At 45.6% G+C, this 24,559-nt stretch overlaps 1 protein-coding gene across 1 annotated transcript in view; it reads right to left on the bottom strand.

Moving 5' to 3' along the window:
* The window catches only part of LOC116575931 (maestro heat-like repeat-containing protein family member 7), a 32,195-nt gene that overhangs the window by 2,917 nt on the left and 4,719 nt on the right, over positions 1 to 24,559 (bottom strand). The window contains exons 5-16 of the mRNA XM_032317558.1: positions 24,299 to 24,428; positions 23,545 to 23,631; positions 17,897 to 18,046; positions 15,951 to 16,105; positions 9,054 to 9,198; positions 8,376 to 8,548; positions 7,735 to 7,872; positions 7,522 to 7,636; positions 4,304 to 4,444; positions 3,572 to 3,748; positions 3,074 to 3,232; positions 2,053 to 2,185 (exon numbers count right to left, since the gene is read on the bottom strand). Of these exons, the coding sequence (XP_032173449.1) occupies positions 2,053 to 2,185; positions 3,074 to 3,232; positions 3,572 to 3,748; positions 4,304 to 4,444; positions 7,522 to 7,636; positions 7,735 to 7,872; positions 8,376 to 8,548; positions 9,054 to 9,198; positions 15,951 to 16,105; positions 17,897 to 18,046; positions 23,545 to 23,631; positions 24,299 to 24,428 (1,703 nt within the window). The remainder of the gene's footprint in view (positions 1 to 2,052; positions 2,186 to 3,073; positions 3,233 to 3,571; positions 3,749 to 4,303; positions 4,445 to 7,521; positions 7,637 to 7,734; positions 7,873 to 8,375; positions 8,549 to 9,053; positions 9,199 to 15,950; positions 16,106 to 17,896; positions 18,047 to 23,544; positions 23,632 to 24,298; positions 24,429 to 24,559) is intronic.

Here is a 24,559-nt window from a genome sequence, read left to right as displayed (position 1 = left end):
GGATAGATCTCCCCAGCTCTACAAACTTGACATGTACGGAATCAAGCCACTATCTTCCTCTCCACCCCTGCTCCTCCCTCTGTGTACCTGACCCCCGTCTGTGACACCAGCATAGCATTCACCCAAGTCAGAAACCCAAGAGCTGACCTTTACCTTCACAACAATTAGCTCTCCAGTCCTGGCTAATCCCTCCATGTCTTTGTCTTCAAGACCTCATCTTCTCTCCCTAGATCCTCTCAACCACGGACCCCAGTCCTGTCCCATGTGAACTTATCCTCCAGTCTGCAACAGCTGATCTGTCTAAAGCACACAGCTCTCTAACCATGGTACCGCTTCCTTAGAGCACTTCCGTGGCTCTCTGTTGCCTATAGCATGAAGTCTTGCTCTTTATTGTGCCCAAGCCCTCACTGCACAGTACAGCCCCAGCTCCTGCTTCCTGCTTCCCATGCCAAGACTGCACACCTCCAGTTCATGAGTCAAAACCGGCCTGCAGATTTTTTCATTTGCTCCACACAAATACTGTAAATTATTTGCCAAGAAAATGTGGCAAATTTCACTTAAAATCAGGATCTCCTGCTTGTCTTAACAAAGTGGAAAATTGGGCAACACTGAGCCCACTCTATATCATAGACCCAGTACGTTGGCTTTCTTTCTTTCTTTCTTCCTTTCTTTCTTTCTTTTAGGTTGGTTTTCAATAGGTCCTCTCAGCTGGGGACTGTCCCAAGGGAATTATAGAAGGGGGGATGTTTTGGTGGGCAAAATGATGAGAGGGAATATCCTAATTTCTAATGTCCCACTGCATATTTGTATCAAAAACTCTATTTCTAATTATCTGGGCCCAGAACCTGACCCTGTCTTTTACATAGACACAGAATATTTTTTTCACAGTTCAAACACACACTGGGTTTCCTGGAGATGCATCTACAATATAAAGCAAAGAAAGACTGCACTTCATTCCGTGTAGCCTTTCACCAAACATTGTCCATCGCTCTGAAAGTCCCACCACCAAGGGCCACAACTGTCGTGGCATTGGAGTCCCCAACACAGCAGCCCAGTACCATTCTACATTTGTAAGAGGTCAAGTCAAAAAGGTTCCACAGAGAGGGTCAAGGAGTCAACCACTTCATCATGTCCTCCAGAGAAATAGGTCCCAGGTCCTCCTATCTATTATTTATGTTATGTTTTATCACATTCCGTTATGTCATGTTAGAGCATGCCATGTCATGTAGTTACGTCATTTATGTTATATTGTGTTACATGCATACTTACACATTATTTGATTTAAAATTATGTTCATTTCTCCTTTGGAGTTAGGGCATTATATTCGTTTTGGGATATATGTGAATTTCATTTCAGGATAGTAAAGGAGGAGTTACTGAGAATGTACTAGAACAAGGTTGTGCAGTGCCTGACCGTGCTGAGAGGTGCTACCTTCACTGGACCCCAGGATTTTCAATTCCTCTCCAGGGCTACCCAACCTGCTTGTCTGATTAATGTTCTCTTCATGGCCTTGTAGGCATTTGAGTTTTGTGCCGGTGCTCGCATGATTCCAAGCCACTGATAGCTCCCCCGACGCCAGGCTCTTCTGCCCTTATTTCTCAGGATCAAATTACAGAAAATGACCTATGCAAAGGCCCTGCAACACAGTGAGGGCTTTGCTCTGATCCCTGAGTGTGAACTCCTGGAGCCTTCTCTTTGCCTAAGTGATATCCTGTTTTCCATTTCCCTTCTTCACACATGACACCTCCTCCAGGAAGCCTTCCTTCAACTCCCAGACTGGGCTGGGTATCTCCTTTGTGCTATGAAGTACATTCCTCTGTTTTAGTTCTCACCACAGTATTCTGAATTTGTCTAGATGGGTGTCGAGTTCCCCAACTTGGACAGGGAGCAATGGGAGGGCAGGAACCAGGGCCAGCTGCTGGGCACAAAGCAGACGCTCCCTGAGCCCCTCGTTGTTGAACTGCAGCAAACCCCAGACAGCTCAGGAAACAGACTGTTGGCCACCCCATCCTCCCTGCGTGGAGAAGAATGGTGAGGGAGCTGCTGCCTTACCAGGGCTCTGAGGATCGTCCATACATCTTTCTCGGCAAAAATCACTTTGAGCCTTGACCAGCCCAGTATGGCGGCCGTGTGGCAGAGCGCAGGCCGGCAGATCTGGAGAGACAGGAATGCCCCGCATGAGGAGCTATGGGGACAGGGCGGGGAGAAGACACAGAAGGGCATGAGGAAGGGGAGACAGACAGCAGTGAGTCCAGTCCTGGAGGGAGGGAAGACTCCAGTGAACCCAGATGGACCTAGGGGTGCAGAGAGAGGCAGGGTCCTCTAGGCAGCTTGGCTGTGTCTACAACTGTTTCCCACTAATAAGAAGGTCAAGACGCCTGCTTGTAATGACTTTGCCAGCTGCTGGGAAATTCTCCACGTCCCGGCCTCGTGCACCCACAGCGTGGCTTCCCACACCTCAAAACAGACTCTCTGAAACAGATTTCACCAAAGTCTTCCAGTGGCTTCGGCACCCAACAGAAGCCTTGCCATGGCAAAGTGACCTCATCTGGAAACCCAGAATCCTGTTACCAACCACATCAGAAACTTTTCAACTTTCCCCAGCTGCCATTCACATCCCTGGTCCCCCAAAACATGGACCAATGCCAGGCTCTCTGTCCTGCCTCATGGGAACCTCTGTGTTGCTGCTGCTGCTGGTGGTGGTGGTGGTGAGGTGTACTCAATTCAGCGCAAGGGAGTATGCAGGGAACAACTTGGAGGGAAGGCCAAGGGCAGAGAACCGGAGAGAGGCACTGGGCCAGACGCTGCGATTTTCCTCCTTGGAGTCTTCCCACCCAGGGCATTCCATGGTGTGTGGGCGGCCAGGCTGGAGAGAGCCGGGAGGGAGAGAAACCCCTGGTGCAAGCATCTGGTCACACCTGGCCCATCCTTGCAACTCTGCAAGGTCAGAGACAAAGTGACTCCTCCAGCATCTTTCAATTTCGCTACAGCCCCTTCCTTAGCGCTTAACACCTGTTAGCATCTACCTCCCGTGACCGGCGACAGAAGACCGGGCTCCGGGACAGCCTCTCACCTGAGCCACACTGATATTCACATCCTCCAGGTGGAGCACGAGGGGGACTATCAAGTTGAGGACCTGGTACTTCAAGGGGAAGACAAGCATTCTCCTCTTGACCTTAGCCAAGAGAGCCCTGTAGGTCTCAAAGGCCATCAGGCGCAGGTGCTCTGACTCCTTGGGGAGAAGACACACACAGACACAGAGAAGACACCTCCAATTGTGTCCACCCAGTGAGGATCAGTGGCCCCCGAGCTCCCGCTCACAGGACACGCTGCCATGCACACTTCCTTCCCCGGCGATCTGCTGTGATCCTACCACATCCCCGTTCTCCCTGGTCACTGTTGTCTGCTCTCAATACGTCTCCCGCCTTTCATAGCCATTACCCAAGAGGACATACACAAGCAGACCTTTCCAGAACAGCCTCCCATTCAGGTGACAGGGGCCTTTCCAGATAATTCTGCCCGACTCCCTTGGACCCCCAGAGAAGGGAAATAACCCCGCTAAGGGCTTCACCTCCTCAAAGAAGGGCCCAAGCGTGAAAGAGAGCTGAACGAAGAAGGAGGCGTTCTGCCGCCAGCTGAGGAGCTGCGTGAGATACTTGAGCACCGCGAAAGTCTCCGTGACGATGTCACTGTCCAGGGAGTAGCAGCAGTTCAGCATGTAGGGCTGGAGGACACGGAACTGTCGCACCTGCAGAGTGACAGCTGCTCAGGAAAGGAGGCATCCAGGGAATGACTCTTGCCACGTCAAGGGACTCGCATTTCTATTCAAGAGGCTCCACAAATGAAAGCCAGAACTGAGACACTCTACCCTGTTTCATCCTGGGACAGGGACGGGGCTGGTAAATGGGTGGCCGTCGTGGGGAGCTGCCCAGGAGGACTTCTGTCCTCCTGGGAAAAGGGGAGAAAGCCGAGGAGAGCCCTCCTCCCACTATACCCAGAAGTTCTCAGCTCCATTGCCCTTAGCATCTCTGGTCCCTGGGACACCTGGATGGCCTGGGCTCTTAGAATTAGCTTGACCTTAACTCTGAAATGACTCATGGGAAAACCTCCTCTTTTGAGCATGAATGGCTCAGGTCCTCGACCCCTGTATCCAGTGCTGGCTTCAGGAGGGTTTCCTCCGCCCAGTCCCAAGAGTGTGGTCTACCTCATCTATAACAACACACCGGAGATCCGGGCCTTTCACTTGCTTCTCTGGGTGATAAGATCTCTTGAGAGCATACCCTTGACCCCCACTCCATCTTACCATGTTCCCGTGCTTTGCAAAGGTCACCACCATCTGCAGCAAGAGCTTCACCGTGGTGAGCTCCTCATGTTGGAACCAGTCTGCCAAGATGCGGAGAGTGGCTTCATCTGCTATGGCCGCCACCCCTGGGCACCGGAGCAGCTGGCAAAAGAAGACCAAGAAAACTGAAATAATGGGCAAGGAGAACAAAAATTCCCAGTGACCTTGAATCTAGGTTTCTATTTATAAAGAAATGTTCTTGGGGCGCCTGGGTGGCTCAGTTGGTTGGGTGACTGCCTTCGGCTCAGGTCATGATCCCGGAGTCCTGGGATCGAGTCCCACATCGGGCTCCCAGCTCCATGGGGAGTCTGCTTCTCTCTCTACCTGCTTCCTTCTCATGCTCTTTCTCTCCCTCTCTCTCAAATAAATAAATAAGTAATCTAAAAAAAAAAAGAGAGAGAGAGAGAGATGTTCTTAAGGATTTGGAAGGCCAGGTAAAGAGGCCAAAGCATATTTGAGAGATAACTTCACACTCCATCATTCCAGAAGTCATCCATCCATTCTACAGGTTTTCCTCAGGCATCTTTGATGAGGGGAGCTATAGAGGAGAAAAGTAAGACATGCACCAGATATTTATCCATAGCTGTGTACAGCTTATTTGACCATGGAGAAAAATATGGAAGGATACATATTTGGTATCCTTTCGGAGAGGAAGAGGTGGCAGGTAGAAATGATACAGTAGAAGGGAGAGAAGCAAAAACAGGAAAGATTTTTTTTTTAAAGGCTACAATTTAAAAAAAATAGCGCAACGTGATTTCATTTGTATATTTACGTAAAATTTATGTGGGTCTCTATGTCATTTGAAATAAAAAATTTTAAAAGACAAAAAAGCGAATCAGATACATTTAAACCAGAGGAACTTGCTTTTGTGTGTGTGCATATACAAACAAATGTATGTCTGTTCGTGGGTGCGATTCTACTGGCAAAAACGTTCCCGTGGACAGAGCGGCATTTCCACCTGTCTTTGATTGAGAGCCCCCAGGGACCCGTGTAATTTATGCATTAGCCCAGCATGGTTCTCAAACTCTGAGCTTCAGTTTCATCCTCTACAAAAGAGAAATATTAACGTCTTTTTCAGAATTGCCGTGGAAATCAGTGTCAGTGAGCTCACCTGTTCCTTGAGTGCCATGAAGGAAAGTACGTGGCCCTGTTTTCAGTGTTTCTACTTGGGGTCATTCGAGAGTAAGGAAGCAGGGAAGTTGCAAGGGGCTGTGAAATATTAGAAAGCATTTCGAGCTCGTGCCTCTTGTTTATAGGTTGTGCTCAGCTGTCTTAGCTGCTACATAAAACCCATTGGTTCTCCACTTTAAAACTGGCTCGGGTGAACAGCTCGGAACAAGGCTCCCTCATCTCCTTTGGTGGGGTCTCAGCCTTCTCCCCCGGCCTGCCGACGCCTCCCTCCAAGCTCCCCAGTCTGCAAATCCAGTAACGGTGGCAGATGAATAATTGTTATCCACACGCCCGCTTGCTTCAGTTGGGTTTTATGCGTTTGGGGGAGCTTCTAGAGCGGATGTCGATCCTAGCTGTGTTTCTAGAATGCAGCTCTAAACTTGGGAACTTCTAAAATAAACCGACGCCTGGACTTGATCCCAGACCAGTTCAAGTAGAATCTCAAGGCAGGAAGTCAAGAGAGGGGGTGAAATTGTGCTTTGGGATTAGCATATTTTAAAGCTGCCCAGAGGATTCTGAGGCAGCCAGAAGCCAGAGCTACTGCTCTACAGAGCGTGACATCCGTCTTGCCGTGCTCCCCACCGCCCCGAGGCTTGCACCCTGCACTGTTCCTCAAAACCTGCACTGCGACACCCACTGGACTGTTGACAGAAAACCGAAGACTTCTGGGCTTTGCTCCAGAGCCACCGAATGCACGCTCTGGGGATAGGGCACAGGAATCTGCACTGAAACAGCTTCCCTAGTGACATGAGGCCCACTGAGCTAAGCACCCTCTTCCAGGCAGAGTTGTGGACCCTACACCCACATTCCCACATCCCTAGCAGGGGTTCTGCCAACACAACATACATCCTTGAATGCGTATACCAGCACCCCTGCCAGTGCACGTGTACTTGCTCATGGCCCTGGGCACCTTCCAGCTAGACCACCGCCTACAACCCAGGTCAGGGCAATATCTGCTTAGATTCCAGTAGCAGCCCTGCATTGTCTTCTGTCATGGTCATGGTCGTAGTTTTGCTCAATGTTAAAAAAAAAAAAAAAATCAGGTGGCTTGAATCTTGAAGGGAGCCTACTTAAAGCTACAGTGAGCCAAAAAAATCCCAAAACTTTCCCAGATACTGCTGGTGGAAGAATAATTTGTTACAATTTTCCTGGAAAATAATTTGGCATTAATGTAAAAACATCCTAGAAGACATTCATATTTTTCTTCAATCAATGCTTCTACTTATAGTCAACATTTAAAAATAATCTGGAATATGGGCAAAGTCTTTTGCACAGAGATGTCCCCTACAATGTTATTTATAATAGTAAATAGTAAAATTATAAATAGTAAAACCAGAAAAAAATGTCCAATAAATTATAGAACATCTTTGTGATGAAATATTACATTACCGTTATAATTTATGTTTGAAGATGCTTAAAGAGAGCAAGATACAGTATTAGTAGAGAATGATGTTAGATATGAAACACACACACACACACACACACACACACACACACACACACACAGAAATACACACACACACACACACACACAAAGCCCCCCTCCAAACAGGCCAAAAGCTAAAAGTGGTTTCCCCCGGGTATTGTGCCCATTAATGGTTTTATAATTTTTAAAGTTTGTTTTCACATGTTCTAAATTTTCTACACCTTTTTTTCTGTCAAATGACTGAAATACATGGAGTCAATCAGTAGTACTGTGTAAAGATTCATTTCAAAGGCTAATGAAGGTCAAGGTGGCTGAAGGAAAGAGCTAGGACTTCCCATGAGGTTGGGACAGAGCTAAGCTGCCTTAAGATTCAAGGAGGAATTACACCAGGTACTTTGCAAGCCTGTGACTCAAGGTACCTAACTGTCATTAACCGTGTCCCCCGGCCCTTCTGTGGGATAGGGAGCCACAGTGAAGTAGGCCACCCTTCCTCCACCAGCCATCCCTGGAGGTGTCCCTTGGGTACAGCTGCCTTCCAGAGGCACCACTCTCACCCGCCCTCCTCCCACCAAGAACCACTCACTTCAGCCATGAACACGAAGGCCGTTAAGTGATTCCTGTAGTTCAGGTCTTGGAGCATGCTGATGATGAAACTGAAGATGGGGCGGTTGTGCCAACAGTTCTTGATGACCATGGTCCTGCCGATGAGAGCAGAGAGCTCAGGATCAGGCCTGGGCCCCAGCAGAGAGCCAACAGGATGGGAGGTCATCTGGCCAGGGACAAGGGTGAGGCCTACCTGGCCAGCAGAGTGACCCCCTCATAGTGTCTTTCGGGACTGGTGAGCAGCTCCCAGCCCCCAAGTTTCTGAACGTAAGACACGTGGTCTCCATACCCGGTACTTAGCATCAAGGTCTTCAGGGCCTCTATGCTGCAACTGGAGAAAAGGCAGAAAGCAGACCGGAAGTCCTCCCCACCATCTGTGCTCCTTCCCCTCACCTGCACCTGCCTGTCTATGCAAATCATGAACCACTGGTAGTGGCACAGCCCTGAGAGACCCGGGCTAACATTTCACAAATGAGAATCCAAGCCCAAGAGGGATGTGGGGGTCCCTGAGGTGGTGCAGAAAGCCCACAGAAGGTGGAGAGTGGAGCTCAGAGGCGCTGTTTTATCCGCTATACTGATGTCACTTGGGAACAGAATCTTGGCATCAGCTCAGGAAGTCAGAAATAAAGAGCCTTTTCTCAAAAGTCCAGTGAGACTTGTTGAAATGATGTATGGGGAGCACACTCTGTGCCCTACACGGGAGGTATGACAAGGTTTCCCAAACCAGCAGCCTGGGACCAGAATAGGCACGTAAGAGGGGAATAACCAGACATGGCTGCCAGATGGGCCCTGGAGCACGGTCACTAGGAACTCTGGCCCAGAGGCCAAAGGTACCTGACAGGGTCCACCCATCCGGTTATATGCTGCTCATCCTGGATGTCCGTGTCCTCTTCAAGCACGAGAAAGGAGATCCGGAAGAGCAAGGCCATAAACAGGGAGGAGAAGAAGGTATGAATCTCCATCCGCCGACTCGGTTCAAGCAGGAGCTCTTGGATGGCCCTGGTGGCCTGAGGGTGGGGAGGAGAGCAGGGTCATCATCGACTTTATGTCTCAGGCCCTGTCCCCATGAAATCTTTGCCCATAACCTATCACCATGATGGTCTGGCCCAGAAAAGTCCACGCTGCCAGAGCAAGTCAAAACTAAATTATTGTGAGCCAAGAAAATAAGAAGAAATTTCTAGAATGTTAGAATAGTCTCATCATTGTGGTGGTGGTTTTATTCTCTCATAGACTTGGAGAGTTAAGGCATACTGGGGTGTTTGTCTTACCTAAGCTCACCCAGGGAGATGGAGAAGCTAGTTCTTCTGTCACCCTACAAGGCAGAGACAACTAGAAAACCCTCCCTCCAACTACCATAAGACTCTGTCATTAGGATGTTCAACCAAACATGGATATGTAAAAGGGAGAAGCCCCAGGAGCTCAAGGCAATGTGGGGCAGGACACCAGGAGGCTCCCCACCCAGCACCCAGCACCCAGCCCCCTCCATGGGCCCCTCCATGGGCCCCTCCATACTATCAACGGAGAGATCTCCATCCTGTGGCTGGTCTCCTGTTCCTTTGATTTCTGGTATGGAGTCAGTTTCTGCATCAGAAATTCCATGATCACTTCATAGCCTTTGGGGAATGATGCCAGGATTTCCCAGGGCTTATGAACCACTCTGTAGAGGCAGAACCCCAACAACAGGGTCACCTTCCATTGATTCCACAGGGCTTCCAGGGAAAGGGATTCTGAGCTCCTTTGCCCAGGGTTCTAGCCCCTCTCTTTTTCTCCTTTCACTGTCATCATCTCCAGACCTCCCCATCCTCTGTCCTCTCACACAGAGCTAAACCCGGAGATGTTCTCTTGACCTGAGATCCTGATATGAGAGACTCTCTCAGGCCACACTTCAAAGCTGCAGATCAGTCAGAAGAGCCTCCTGTGGTGTCCTCTCTATTGCCTTGTCCAAGCTCTCCTTACCTACCTGATACTTATTAGACATTAAAATCTTAATTTCCCTAAGATTAAGGTTCTCAATTTTCTTAATTTCTTTTTTTTAAGATTTTATTTATTTATTTGACAGCGGAGATCGCAAGTAGGCAGAGAGGCGGGCAGAGAGAGAGACAGGGGGAAGCAGGCTCCCCGCTGAGCAGAGAGTCCGATGTGGGGCTCGATCCCAGGACGCTGAGATCATGACCGGAGCTAAAGGCAGAGGCTTTAACCCACTGAGCCACCCAGGCGCCCCTCTTAATTTCTTTACAAAGAAATTATTTTCTGTCCGTGCTGTGCTGGCCAAGACCAAGCAAACCCATTCCTTCCCCTCACTTCCCCTGACTGACACAAAAAACACAGGTTAATTATGAAAACCAACTACTTGTTTTTGAAAATTATTAATAGCAGATGGATTGGGGAAGGAAGCGACATATTTTTAAAGATCTTTATTTATTTGACAGAGAGAGAGACAGGCAGAAAGGGAACACAAGCAGGGGGAGTGGGGGAGGGAGAAGCAGGTCCCCTGAAGAGCACGGAGCCCAATTCGGGGCTTGATCCCAGGGTCCTGGGATCATGACCTGACCTGAAGGCAGACATTTAACGACTGAGCCACCCAGGCACCCCAGAAAGCACCAATTTAAAAAGCAACTCTTACTGGATGAGTTTCCCTGATTTCTTTTCTCTTTCATCTCCCAACTTGGACCTGAAGCTTGTCCTGGTGTTAAACTAAGCAGCAGGCACATGACACAAAATCTGAGTAAAACTCTCTCATTCTGGCAGAAGGTCTAGGAAAACGGGACCCTAGGACTTGTGACTTTATGAAAGAATGGGTAGAATCTTCATCTTTTTCCTCTCCCAACCCCGTCCTGAGGATTCCTCCAGAAGCCCACTTTGTGGTGGAAATGGAGGTGGCAACTGCAAGAACACAGGGAACTTGTGTCCCAGAGGGTATGTGTGTGTGTGGAAGGGAGAAACCCCTTTTCTCTCTACCTCTGTTCTCATGTTACCGCCCTAAACATGGACCCAGTTGTACAATTGTATTGGCACAAGCAGTAAATTATGAGAAAAAACCCAACTTTCTAGATAGAGGACTTGGAAAAGATGTTCCTGGAAGCCAGAAGGTGGGAGAAATCCAAAGAAAAAAGAGCGAGAGACAGAGGCATTCCTAATTCTGTAAACAAGCCAACACATAAGTAAGTTCTGGAATCACTCCTTAGCTACGCCTGCACAGGGTAGACCTAAATGACCCTTGAGAAGCAAGGGTCTATGTGTAGACCCAAAACAAAGCAACATAGCAAAAGATTTAAAGGACTTAACAGACACTGAAATTACATCCAAGAGAAGGTGAGGCAGAACTTGCAGTCTAACCCATACACCAGGTTGATTGTTAAAAAAATATATATATATTCAGGAGAATTTAATAAGACCAAGAGCCTCAAAACATCATATTAAAAATGTCCAGACTACAATCCAAATTTAATTGACATACAAAGAACAGGACAATGTGATCAATTCTCAAGGAAAAAAATAATCAACAGATGCCAATCCTGAGGTTACCAAGATGTTGAAATTAGCAACTGAAGACATTTTTTTTCCCCAGATAAAGACTTTATGTAGACATTTTAAACATGCTCCATGAGGTAAAGATGAACACTGTTGGGATGAATGAAAAGACAGATGTTCTCAGCAAAGCTATTAAAAACGATTAAAAGAAAAACAGTATGAAATGGGAATTTTAGAATTGAAAAATAAAATACGTGAAATAAAAATTAACTGTCTGGGACCAATAGGAAATTGGAGGTGATAGAGAAAAGAGTTTATGAACTTACAGCTATGTTAACAAAAATTACACAATCTGAAAAAAACAAATAAAAAAAATTAACAGGGTTCCAGGTAGTTGTGAGACACCATCAAAAAGTCTAATATTCGGGGCACCTGGGTGGCTTAGTGGGGTAAAGCCTCTGCCTTCAGCTCAGGTCATGATCCCAGGGTCCTGGGTTCAAGTCCCACATTGGGCTCTCTGCTCAGCAGGGAGCCTGCTTCCCGACCCCCCCACCCCCCCCCCCCCGCCTCTCTGCCTACTTGTGATCTCTGTCTGTCAAATAAATAAATAAAGTCTTTAAAAAAAAAAGTCTAATATTCTTGTCACTAGAATCTCAGAGAAGAAAGATACTGGTGCAGAAATTGTATCTGAAGAAATAATGGTTTAAAATGCCCCCAAATTTGGTATAATACCAGACTCAAGAAGTTCAGTGAAGCTCAAACAATAAAGGATAAGGATAAGGATAAACTCAAAGAAACCATGCCCTGACACAACATAATCAAACTTCCAAAAACCAATATTAAAAAAAAAAAATCTTGTGGGGCACCTGGGTGGCTCAGTGGGTTAAGCCTCTGCCTTTGACTCAGGTCATGATCCCAGGGTCCTGGGATCAAGCCCCAAATCGGGCTTTCTGTTCAGTGGGGAGCCTGCTTCCTCCTCTCTCTCTCTGCCTGCCTCTGCCTACTTGTGATCTCTCTCTGTCAAATAAATAAAGAAAATATTTTAAAAAAATATTGAAAGCAGCGAGGAAAAAAAATACCACATTGCATATTGGAAAAATTGTTTGAATTATTGCAGATTTCCATCAGAGACCATACAGTCCAGAAGACAATGGAATAACATATTTAAAGTGATAAGGGGGGGAAAAAACTATCAACCGAGAATTCTATATCCAATAAAAATATTCTTTAGAAATTAAGGTAAAATCAAGCCATTCCCAGATGAAAAAACTAAGAGTATTTGTCACCTGCAGACTTGTTCTGAATGACATGCTACAAGAAGTTTTTCAAGCTGAGGAGAAATTTTATCAGAAGGAAACTTGGATCTTCAATAATGAAGGAAGAGCAAAAAGAATGGATAAATACTGGGGCAAATGTAATGGACTGTTTTTCTCACAAGTTTAAAAATAAGTATGATTATTGAAAGCAAAAGTTGTAACATTTTTTGGTGTGTTTCTTTAATGTGCTAGATATAATATGTGCTAGATATAATAATGTGCTAGATATAATATCAGAACTGAGAGACAAAGTAGGGAAGGAAAAGGAACTGGTATGCTGAAAGCTTCGACATTTTCTTGAAGTTGTAAAATATCAACTTTACATAGACTATGAAAATTTAGGTATGTTAAGAATCCTAAGACCCACTAAAATCGAGAACATTGGGACAAAACACAGAGGAGACAAATTGAAAACAAATCATAAAGTGGTAGACTTAAATCCAACCTATCTATATATCCATTCTCATTACAAGGAAATAAAATTTTTTTTGCTTTCTCTTTTTTTTTTCTGTATGAGATGATGATGCTAACCAAACTTACTACAGTAATCATTTCAAAATATATGTAAGTCAAACCATTATATTGTACAACTGAAATTTATACAGTGATGTATGTCAACTCTAGCTCAATAAAACTTAAAAAAAATCTAACCACATCATTAATTACATTAAATGTAATTGGTAGAGATAGTTAAATCAGATAAAAATACAGGACCCAACTATATGCTGTATACAAAAAACCCATTATAGATAAAATAATAAAAGAATGAAAAAAGATATTCCATGCAAAGGCAAATCAAAGGAAAGAAAAACTAGCCATATTAATGTTAAACAAAGTAAAGTTTAAGACAATGAATACTACTAGTTTGAAGAGGGACATTAACTAATGTTAAAAGAGTCAGTTCATCGAGATGTAGAAATCCTAAATGTGTATACACCTAACAAAATATATGAAGCAAAAAGTGGTAGGACTGAAGGAACAAATAGACAAATCCATAATTATACTTAGAGATTTCAACACTCCTTTCTCAGGAATTGATAGACTAAGTAGACAAAATCAGCAAGGATATTAAAGTCTTGAACAATACTATCAACCAATTAGACCTAATTGATAGAACACTCCCCCCAACAACAGGATACATATTCTTTTGGGACACATATGGACCATTCACCAAAATATATGTGGTCATTCTGAGCTATAAAAGCAACCTTAGCAGATTTTAAAGAATAGAAATCACATAAAATATGTTTTCTAGCCATAATGGACTTACACTGGAATTCGATAGCAGAAAGATATCTGGAAAATTATCAAGTATTTGTAAATTAAACAACACTTCTAAGTAGAATCTTAGAAAAGATTTTTGAACTGAATGAAAATGAAAATACAACATATCAAAAAGTGTTGGATGCAGCTAAAGCTATGCTTAGAGGGAAATTCATCATATTAAGATGTTTGTTTAAAAAAAGTTCTCAAATCAGGGGTGCCTGGGTGGCTCAGTCGGTTAAGCCTCTGCCTTCAGCTCAGGTCATGATCTCAGGGTCCTGGGATCGAACTCCGCATTGGGCTCTCTGCTCAGTGGAGAGCCTGCTTCCTTCTCTCTCTCTGCCTGCCTCTTTGCCTAGTTGTGATCGGCCTGTCAAATAAATAAACTCTTTAAGAAAAAAAAAATTCTCAAATCACTAATCTACGTTTCTACCTTAAGAAACTATAAAAAGATGACCAAATTAAATTCAAAACAAGCAGAACAAAGGAAATTCTCAAGAGCAGAAATAAATAAAATGGAAGCAGAAAAACAACAGAGGGAAAGAGCAATAAAAGCTGGCTGTTAGAAATCATCAATAACATTTAGCAAACTGCTTTTGGTCAGCAAACTGACCAAAACGCAAAGAGAAGACAAAAGGCACCAATATCAGTAATGAAAGAGGGGAAATCATTAGTGACATTCAAAATTAATGAAAGAATACTATGACCTACTCCTTGATCATAAATAAAATAACTTAGATGAAATAGACCAATTCCTTGAAACACATGAACTAACAACACTCACTGAAGAGGACATAGATAATCTGAGTGGCCCTATGCCTACTGAATAAATTGAATCCATAGTTTAAAAACTTCCAACAAATGAAACTCTAGATTCACATGTTTATATGCAATAAGCTGAACCCAGACTCAGATCCTCATACCTAAATTAACCAAAACTGAACCACACACTTACATAGAACACATGAAAGTACAAACCTCCTAGAAGAAAACATGGGAGAAAATCTGTGACCTTAAACACAATCCATAGAAGGAAAAAAAAAGATAAAATGGACTCCATCAAATTTAGAACTTTGCCAAAGACCCTCAAGAGAATGAAAAATAATCCACAAAATGAGAGAAATATTTGAAAATCATATAACTGGCGAAAAGACTTATAGCCATAATATATAAAGGACTGTCAAAACTCAATGATAAGAAGACAAACATCTCAATTAAGAAAGGAGTATGAGATTTAGGTACTTGAACAAAGAAGTTATGCGGATGGCAAGTAAACACATGAAATCATGCTCATCATCATTTGCTGCAATTAAATTAGGGCAAGGGCGCCTGGGTAGCTAAGTGGGTTAAGCCTCTGCCTTAAGCTCAGATCATGATCTCAGGGTCCTGGGATCAAGCCCTGCATCAGGCTCTCTGCTCAGCAGGGACCTCCTTCCCCCCCACCCCCACTCTCTCTGCCTACTTATGATCTCTCTCTGTCAAATAAATAAACAAAACCTTTAAAAAATTTTTTTAAATAAATAAATTAGGGCAATGTAAATTAAAATGACAATGAGATGCCACTACACACTTGGTAGAATGACTAATTTTTTTTTTTCAATGTAAATACCAAGGGTGAACAAGAATGAGAGCAACTGGAACTTCCTTATGTTGCTGGTGGGAATGGGAAAGCTACACATGAGAAATGGTCTGGCAGTTTCTTTTCAAGTTAAACATACATACTTCCCATATTACCCAGCAATGCAGTTCCTAGGAATTTATTCAAGAAAAAAGAAAGCTGATATCCACACAAAGAAAAACTGTACACAAATATTTATCTCTCGCTCTCTGTCAAACAAATAAATAAATAAATCTTAAAAAAATAATTTTTTTTTAATATAGATAAATTAGGAGTGCCTGGGAGGTTCAGTCAAGTGACCAACTCTTATTTCAGCTCAGGTCATGATCTCAGGATCACGGGACCAAGCCCTGCATCGGGCTCTGCACTCAGCAGTGCAGTGGGGAGTCTGCCTGAGTCTGCCTGGGATTCTCTATTTGCCTCTCCTTCTGCCCCTTCCCCCCACTCACGCATGCTCTCTGTCTCTCTCTCTCTCAAATAAATAAATCTTTAAAAAATAAAAATAAATAAAAGTAGACATTATAAATTATACTTGGTGATAACCAATATGACTTTTTTTTTTTTACTTTTTCAAAATTTTGCATGCTTTCAAATTTGCTGCAATAAGCCCATATTACTTTGTCAATCACCCTGCCTCCAAATAAGTAAGGAACCTGCTTGTATTAAAAATTGGGTACATTTTAAGAGTAAGCAAATTAGAAGACTGTCGGTGGCCGGTGGGTGGAATTGATGGTCACCTACCTTTGTGACTGATCCTCCATCCTAAATAGTGTCAAAATAACTTCATCAGTGTAGGTCTGGGCCAGCAGGTAAAGGATCTTCTCTATGGTCCCTTGGGCTGTGGTTTCAGTGATGTTGTTCACATTGTGGTAAATGTACTGGATGATTTCTGGCACCTGAAGTGGGGGAAGGAGGAGCAAGTTTCATTCTGGACACAGCCCCAGCTCATCAAGAGGCACATAACCAAGCACCTTCTGTATAAAGTGTGTGTATGGTCACACACCAATGCAAACCAGTCCCCAGCCGTCAGTGCCCAACTCTGGTCCTGCCATACCTGTGTGGTTGGGGGCTCTTCTGTCCCCCATATTTTAGGAGGGACAAAATAAAGAGCAGAAGGGAAGGGTCACTCAAGTCATGCCTGAAAACCATGTCGTGAGGAATGAAGCAAGTGTCTGGGGATGAGTAACTCAGAGATGTGGGGATAGGAGACATCAAGTCTATTATAGGGGAAGGCCAGGGCTCAGGCCTTATGGTTTACTAGCCGTGTGCACTCAGCAGGATGCCTACTGGTGAACAGCACAGACCCTGGAGTCACACTGCCTGAATTTGAACTTCACTTCCTTGCTTACCAGTTGTATGACCTTGGCAAGTTTTTCATCCTCTCATGCATTACTTCCTCATATAGAAAATGAGAACAACTTTACCCACTTCAATGGCTCTGAGCTAATACACCTACATTGGTTGGAACAGTGTCTATTACACAAGAAGTGTTCAAGAAACTTCAGTTACTAAGGCTCTTAGCCTCCTTGAGACTTTTCCCCATTTCTAAAAAGAAAACCATTCCTTCCTTGCAGACCAGCTGTAAGAATTTGGTAGAGTAACATGTGGACAAGGAAGGCTAGCAGAGTGCATGGCACCCAGTTTTAATAAAACCTGAATATTAATTGATTTCTGCATAAGTCCAAAAAGCAAACTTGGGCCAAGGACTAGAAACTGTGGAGATGAATATTTTAGCTCACAATAAGGTAGAACTTTCTAATAATGAAAGTGATTCACAAATTAGAATGAGCTATCGTTTAAGGTTGTGAGCTTCCCAAAAATGCTTTCAGGAAAGTCTGACTATTCAAGAGTCAGGAATGTTCCAGAAGGGGTTACAGGCATTGAGTGGGAGGTTGCAGTGGTTGACATCGGGGGTGGCCTTCAGCTCAAAGAGCTTACTCCTGATCTGCTCTGAGGCATTCAGATGGCTCTCCAGGCCAGAGAGGGTGGCGAGGCTAAAGCTTGAGATAACTAGACCTATTGTAGAGATTTCATGACCAAGATAGAGGAGTAGGTTAGGCCAATGAGATGAGAGTGAATCTATCAATCCATAAGACCTTTAAAAATGGGATATTAAGGGACAAAGATAAACTATGCTATCTTGATTTCACAGAGAACCAGTCTCACTTCTGACAAAAGAGCCCCTGTATTCCATCTCTGATTCATGTCAATGTCTCATAAATTCATATGTACATATGAAATACAGATACATGAGAAAGATTGATAGATCAATAGATAGATGGATAGATTGATCAGTAGATAGATAGACTGATCTCTGCCTTGACTGTACATTCTTCCACCTGAATGAAGAAGGCACCCACAGACCTAACATACTATTTGGAAATAGAAGGGATAACAGTTCTCTCTTGGTCCTGGGACCCCGCAGTAGTCTCCTGCTATCGATTTGACTCTATTCTTCCCTTTCTGATAGATATGGAGGTACCTTTTCCCATGGAAAGGCATCCTTTCCCATGGAAGGGCCTTTCACACAATTACAAACAACTCCTCATTTAACTTTTTCTCCTCTGAGTTACAGGATTTCAATTCCCTAAACCCCAACCAGTAGGAAATAAAAGAGAACAAGATCCAAAACAGAGAGGAAGAATCTTCAATTGACCTTGAACCATTAAGCCCTTCAGAGCTGGTACCTTCCCAATTTCTGGCATAGAGTACTTCAGGATCATCTTTAGCATCTTGGAAGCCGCGAAGGCATCTTTCCTGTTGGCACTGGTCATGGCCTCCATTGACACCATTAGCACATCTGCTCTCTCTTCAGGGGTCAGGTATTTCCGGAAGAACTGACGAAAGAGGAGCAACAGCTGTCTCTGCAATGTCAGCATCCCACTCTGGCACTGCACAAAACCCCCGGACTCCAAAGAGACCAGTCAACTTGGGTCCAGTGGAGACACCCCTGGCCCGTATCTGGTTATTCTATGGTGTGAGACCAGGATCCCCAGGTAATAACAAGGGTCCAGACAACACGGTATAAGAGAACAATGAAAAGGCATTTCTATTTTGCATTTGAAATGTAATTAGGTGATACCATTTGGAAATGAGTTCTGATGTGTAGTGAGTTGACAGCATTCCAAGGGAAATAGTGACTACTGTGGTCTACACCAGGTGTGCCTCGTGTCTCTGGATCTACACATCCCAGGGATGCTTATTCACCCAAACAAGAAAGAGAATCTCGACTCTGCCTGGTTCTAGGCTGGGAGCTAGGGAGGAAGCCCACACACAAGACACCCGTTGCCTTTGCCCTCAAGGAAATTACTGTCTGGTCAGGGCAAGTAAATAGATACTCATGGTGCCAAGTGAGAAATGCCAGTAAGAGACACAGTGGGGAGACCAAAGCTAGACTTGCAAGATTACATGAGTCTTCCTAGAAGAAGTACCTCTGAAGTCCATACTTGGTGAAAATGGGGGAAAGAGTTCCAGGCAGGGAACAGACTGTGCAAAGTCCTGGAGAGAGAGGAGTTCAGTCCAGTCACTGTGCCCTGCAAGGAACCTGGACTCAGGGAGCGGGGGGAGGGGAATCCAGATAAGATGAGGCGAGGGAGCTAGGCAGGAGCCACATCGGGCCAGGTGTCCCTGGCTGCTTGAAGTCTGGTCTTTAGGATAAGAACAATGGGGAATCTGGGCAAAGTCCAAAGGGGAATAATATGATGATATGTGCGTTTGAGAAATCTCTGAGGACAGTGTGGAAAATGGTGTGGTGAGGAGCACGGTCAGAAACAGGGCCATCGGGGCACCTCAGTGGCTCAGTGGGTTAAGCCTCTGCTTTCAGCTCAAGTCATGATCTCAGGGTCCTGGGATCGAGCCCCACATTGGGCTCTCTGCTCAGCTGGGAGCCTGGTTCCCTGCTCTCTCTCTCTCTCTGCCTGCCTCTCTGCCTACTCATGATCTATGTCTGTCAAATAAATAAAAATCTTCAAAAAAAAAAAAAAAAGAAAAAAGAAAAAAGAAACAGGGCCATCAGCAGGAGGCCCAAGACTAGTGGTGAACGGAGTCAGAAGAGCCGCGGTGGCGCCGGGGCAGCGTGAATGAAATTTCTTCCCATCCAGGATGACAATGGACAGATGGAGGATGGAACTGGATGTGGAACGTGAGGGGAGGGAAAGAAGGAAGAAGGATTCTTGGATATCTAACTGCCATGGCTGAAGTAGACTGAGCTTGGAGACACCATTGCTAAGACCAGCAATACGCCTATAGAATTAAAGCGAGGTCACAGATAAAGGGCCAGGAGCACAATCTGTGGGTGGGGGATGGGGTTGACTGTGCCCTTATTTTACAAACTCTCTCAATGACCCTCCATCTTCAGTCAACTCAAGTGAAGCTAGGGCAGTGGGCCTTATCCCTCCAGCATGCTGTCCATGAGATCTTAAAATTTAGGGGCCGTTCCCTGTGTCGGGGCGGTAGTCCTCTGTGGTCCCAGCCAGGCCCTCTGTAATCGCTACTCAGCCATCTTTCTCTCCCCTCTGGACGCTCCCCATCTGGGCACCCCACACACGGTGGAAGGCAAGGGTTACCATAGTGAGACTCTGTATGTTGGCAAAACATCCTCCCCGGAAATGCTTCTGCAAGTCCTTCAGGACGACCTCTGTCTTCTGTCTCACACCTCCGGTCCAAAAACAACAATTACAGGGCAGGGCCTTAACAGGGAGAAAGCAACACACCCTCCCTCCCTTCCCCTCCAAACCTCAGAGATCAACAGGGTTCAACAGGAGGAGTACCGTTTGCCCAGCAGAATAGGGAGAGCCTCCCTAGTGCCAGGCTGATGGGTGGAGGGAGACTGTCTCTGGGGAGGCAGCCTGGTCCACTGGCCCTGCTGTTCCTGTACCCATGCCACCATCCCCACCGTCCCCACCCCTCACCCTGACAGCTGAGCAAAACAGGAAGCACATTTTAATGAATCCTAAAAAGCCAAGGTTTCTGAAACTCCCATTAGGGCATACTTGCAAATCCCTCTGGCACCTCTCTAAGTGTGCGTGGCTGTCTGTATCTTTGTGTTTTTTGGTTTTTTTGTTTTCTGGGGCAGAGAAGGTCTAGAACAAAGATTCCCAAGTTTGTTCCCAGCGAAAGGATGCCCATTTTCTCAGTCAGACACCCAGCAGGAGTGATGGGATCTCATGGGGGGCTGTGAACCCAGCTCCCCCTTTTTTCCAAGGATCTTCTAGAATCTTTTAAAACAGGGTGTTGCATCTGCATGGCGTTGGCGTTCTTTTAGATAAAGCCTGTTTACTCCAGTTGCCCCTGCAGGAGAGAACTGCTCTCCGGTGTGCCAGACACAAGGTCGGCACTCAGGGACCCGTACTGGTTTGCTCCTGTCACTCAGAGGGTCCCCACAGCGGCAGCCACGCAACGGCCCAGCTCGTATCACTTACTTCTGTGAAGCACAAGGATTTTGAACAAGTAATGCAATGCCTCCGAGGCCCCTGTGCTGATCTCATAGTCGGTGTTCATGCAGAACAGGCCTAAGATGCCGACTAGCTTCCCACTCATGGAGAACTCCGTCATGTCCTGCCAGGAAGAGGAAACTTACCTTCCCACCATCCCGCAAGGAGCTCCTTCCCACCATGACCATCGTCCCCCTCCAACCTCCCCTTTCTTCCCACATCACTAAGGTATGTGCTTGTGTGTGGCCCCTTGCCCCACCAACTCCACACTCTGTCCTGGAGTGGGAGAGCATGGTACTGGTGGCCACCATGTCCTTAAAGATCCAGACAAGCAACGTAACTAACAAGAATGACCCCAAGTCGGGCTTAAGTGGGTAGGAGAAGAATAAATGAAACAAGATGGGATTGGGAGGGAGACAAACCATAAGTGACTCTTAATCTCACAAAACAAACTGAGGGTTGCTGAGGAGAGGGGGTTTGGGAGAAGGGGGTGGGATTATGGACATTGGGGAGGGTATGTGCTTTGGTGAGTGCTGTGAAGTGTGTAAACCTGGTGATTCACAGACCTGTACCCCTGGGGATAAAAATATATGTTTATAAAAAATTAAAAATTAAAAAAAAAAAAAAAGAATAACCCCAAGTCTATCAACTCTCGGGTCTTCATCGGAAACCTCAACACAGCTGTGGTGAAGAAGTCAGATGTGGAGACCATTTTCTCCAAGTATGGCCGTGTGGCCGGATCAACACCCAGGGAAACGGGGCAGTCAGACACCTCAAATATGTCAGCCGATGGAAAGCTACGGGCCCAACCCAGCCCTCCAGGCCAAGGTATCCCACCAAGATTGAGCTATGTCTACACAATAGAGTTTACTAGCCAATGGCACTATCCCATAGAAGCAGAAAAGGTACTCACACTAAATAAATAGACCAATAAATAAGGCGCCCAGCCCTGCCGAGACCCAGGCTTTGCCAGGTGGCCCACGTTCAGAGAGGCAAGGCCCATGGGTCGGTCTCCCCCCCAACCCAGGCACTCACCGACAGCTCCGGGAAATTGCAAATAAACCTCAGCATCCGGGCAATGGTGCCCAAGGCCCGGGTCTGTTCGTGCACTTTCTCTGACAGTGTTAACCAAGGCAAGATGATCTGGAAAGGCAGCATAGGAACACCACCAGTGTCTTCCATGGGGAACACTGTCCTCATCCCATCTTACTTTGAATCTACCTCCCGACTGCCAGAAAGACAAACAGGTGCTCACTCTGGCAGTTCATATGCCGAAGAGAAGAACAGATCATCTACTGTCAGAGGTTGGGGTGGACAGAGGGGTTGACTCCAGAGTCGTGAGGGGATGTGGGGGGATGGTAGAACAGCTCTGTAGCTTGAGTCTAGTTGTGTAGAAATGGCTGAGTTTGTAAAAAAAAAAAGTGGAACTACAGACTAGGAGGGGACATTATACTGTATGTAAATTATGCCTTAATAAAAATATGGGGGGGAAAACAAGGCAAAAAGAGAGAGAGAGAGAGATGTCCTTCAAAAAACTAAATAGTCCTTAAATATTATTTTCAAAATTAACCCTCTTTCTGATCTCACTGTGCAAAGTCTAATATGCGATCATATAGTTTTTGTAGGAAAAATTGTGTCTGAATTTTTTTTTGTTTTAGAATTACCTCAAGGTAGCAAATATAATCTAAATGTTGTTGCATGTAAAAATTTTACTTTCGGGGTGCCTGGGTGGCTCAATGGGTTAAAGCCTCTGCCTTCGGCTCAGGTCATGATCTCAGGGTCCTGGGATCGAGCCCCACATCGGGCTCTCTGCTCAGCGGGGAGCCTTCTTCCTCCTCTCTCTCTGCCTGCCTCTTTGCCTGCTCTTTGCCTACTTGTGATCTCTGTCTGTTCAAATAAATAAATAAAATCTTAAAAAAAATTCTTACTTTCATCATTTTAATTTCACTTATTGAGATAAATCGATAAATGAAGTTTTAGAAACAATTTCAAGGGGTCCCTTTGGAGAGCACCATTTACTTTTGAATAATGAGGACCCCTATAGTGGATTTCCTGAGGACCCCATCCTGATGGAGAACCAAAGCTCTGCATCTTTGTTCCCTAGAAACTCAAATTATAATAGTGCGTTTCCTAGTCCACTTACAGTGCAGGTACCCACAAAGCACAGAAATGCTTCTCAACAAATGTAACAGAAATGAGACCTTCCCAAAAAACCGTGTCACTACTCCTAATATGGATAAATTTCCTCTCTAGATGTGCCCCTCATCAAAGTTTTTTTTGTTTTTTTTTGGGGGGGGGTTTCTTTGTTTGGTTGGTTGCTTTTTAAAAATATTTTCTTTATTTGATAGAGAGAGACACAGTGAGAGAGAGAACACAAGCAGGGGGAGTGGGAGAGGGAGATGCTCAGCAAGGACCCCGATTCGAGGCTCAATCCCAGGACCCTGGGATCATGACCTGAGCCAAAGGCAGACACTTAATGACTGAGCCACCTAGGCTCCCCCAAAGTTTTTTTTTTTAAAGACACCCAGGTGATCCTCTCTCCGTATTGGTAGTCCCACATCATGTTTTATCCAAAATTATATTATCCTCAGGCATCATCATCATGTTGAGGAAAGTTGGTTTCAAGTGACTCGGCTATTTCCCCAATTCAGCTTCACCCCAGCGAGATGACAGCATGTCATCACTAAGAATATTGGAAAGGCTCTAAAGGGAGAGAGAGAGGGCAATACAAGAAGTGGTGTCCAAGTCATTGTGATGCTTGAGAGGTTTGAGAACCAAGGACCTCTGGGCTAGAAAGACCCCACACACACACATACAGATTGTCTTAATATTCCTTGTCTTTTCCCCCAAAAGACCAGATTTAAAACAGGGCTCCAGTGTGGCTGATTTTGACAGACACTTACCTCCAGGAAGTCCTGTAGTAATGCCATGCTGGGGTCCAGACCCTCCATTACGAGAGCTTGTAACAGGTCATCTAAGGCTTGGATCGTCTGACAAGTGAGGAGGCGTGACATGTAGGAGGACCGACAGCCACCAGGCCAGCTGGGCTCCCTGGGGCACTCCCCCATGTCCCTCAGACCCCTCCTCAGGAGGAAGAAGAGTGGGACCAGTCCAGCTGTGCCACCACAGTCCGATCTTCCCAAGTGCTGACCTCCATTGACCTCATGGGAGACTAGACTGGGACCCGTCCAAATTGTAGGCCAAATAGTAAAATGTAGGCATCAGGCAGGTGTCCCCAACAAATACAGTCCCCGTGAGGTTCTCACCATTAGGGACTCATGCTGTTAGATTAAGGAAGGCTCTATTTTTAAAACTGAAAATACTTGAGATTTGACAGTCTGCTTGGTCAGTTATTCCATAAAATCTGTGGGGTTTATCATCATATGGTCTCTTCTTAAGACAGAATCTGCCATGGAACCAGAGAAACGAGAGCCTTTGTAAGAGAGGCCGCAGGCAGCGTGGGAACACGAGTCACTCCCTAGGGAGACAGGTGGTGAGGGTGAGGCCAAGGGGTTACTCCTCGGCAGAGTGAGGACCGTGGGGCTCCGAGCTCCTGAAGGAGGGGCCAGAGAGGAGAGGAGAAGGGCCCAGGAGCTCAGAGGACAGAGCAAGCCTCAGAAGAGGAAACCTCCCCTGGGAGGCGATGCTGGGGATTACCTGGAGGTAGAGACTACCACTCTCCTTTCGGTCTAGACTGGGCGCGATGAAGGGCAGAGAGAATGTGCTAGAGACGCAGGAATTTACCAGGTCCAGTTTCTGGGGTAAGTAGAATGGTGGATTCACCTGGCTGGGGTGAGAGAGAAGAAAAGACAAGAGAGCTTTGGAGGATATTAGTGACAAGGTGGGTTAGGCTTCTAGGTCCCTAAGGTAGAACCTGGTCTCCTACCTTTCCTGAGGCACAGGAAACAGTGTAGCCCT

Source organism: Mustela erminea, chromosome 17 (assembly GCF_009829155.1).
Source record: "Mustela erminea isolate mMusErm1 chromosome 17, mMusErm1.Pri, whole genome shotgun sequence".
Classification (NCBI taxonomy): Eukaryota; Metazoa; Chordata; class Mammalia; order Carnivora; family Mustelidae; genus Mustela; species Mustela erminea.
This window is presented reverse-complemented; position numbering and strand designations above follow the sequence as displayed.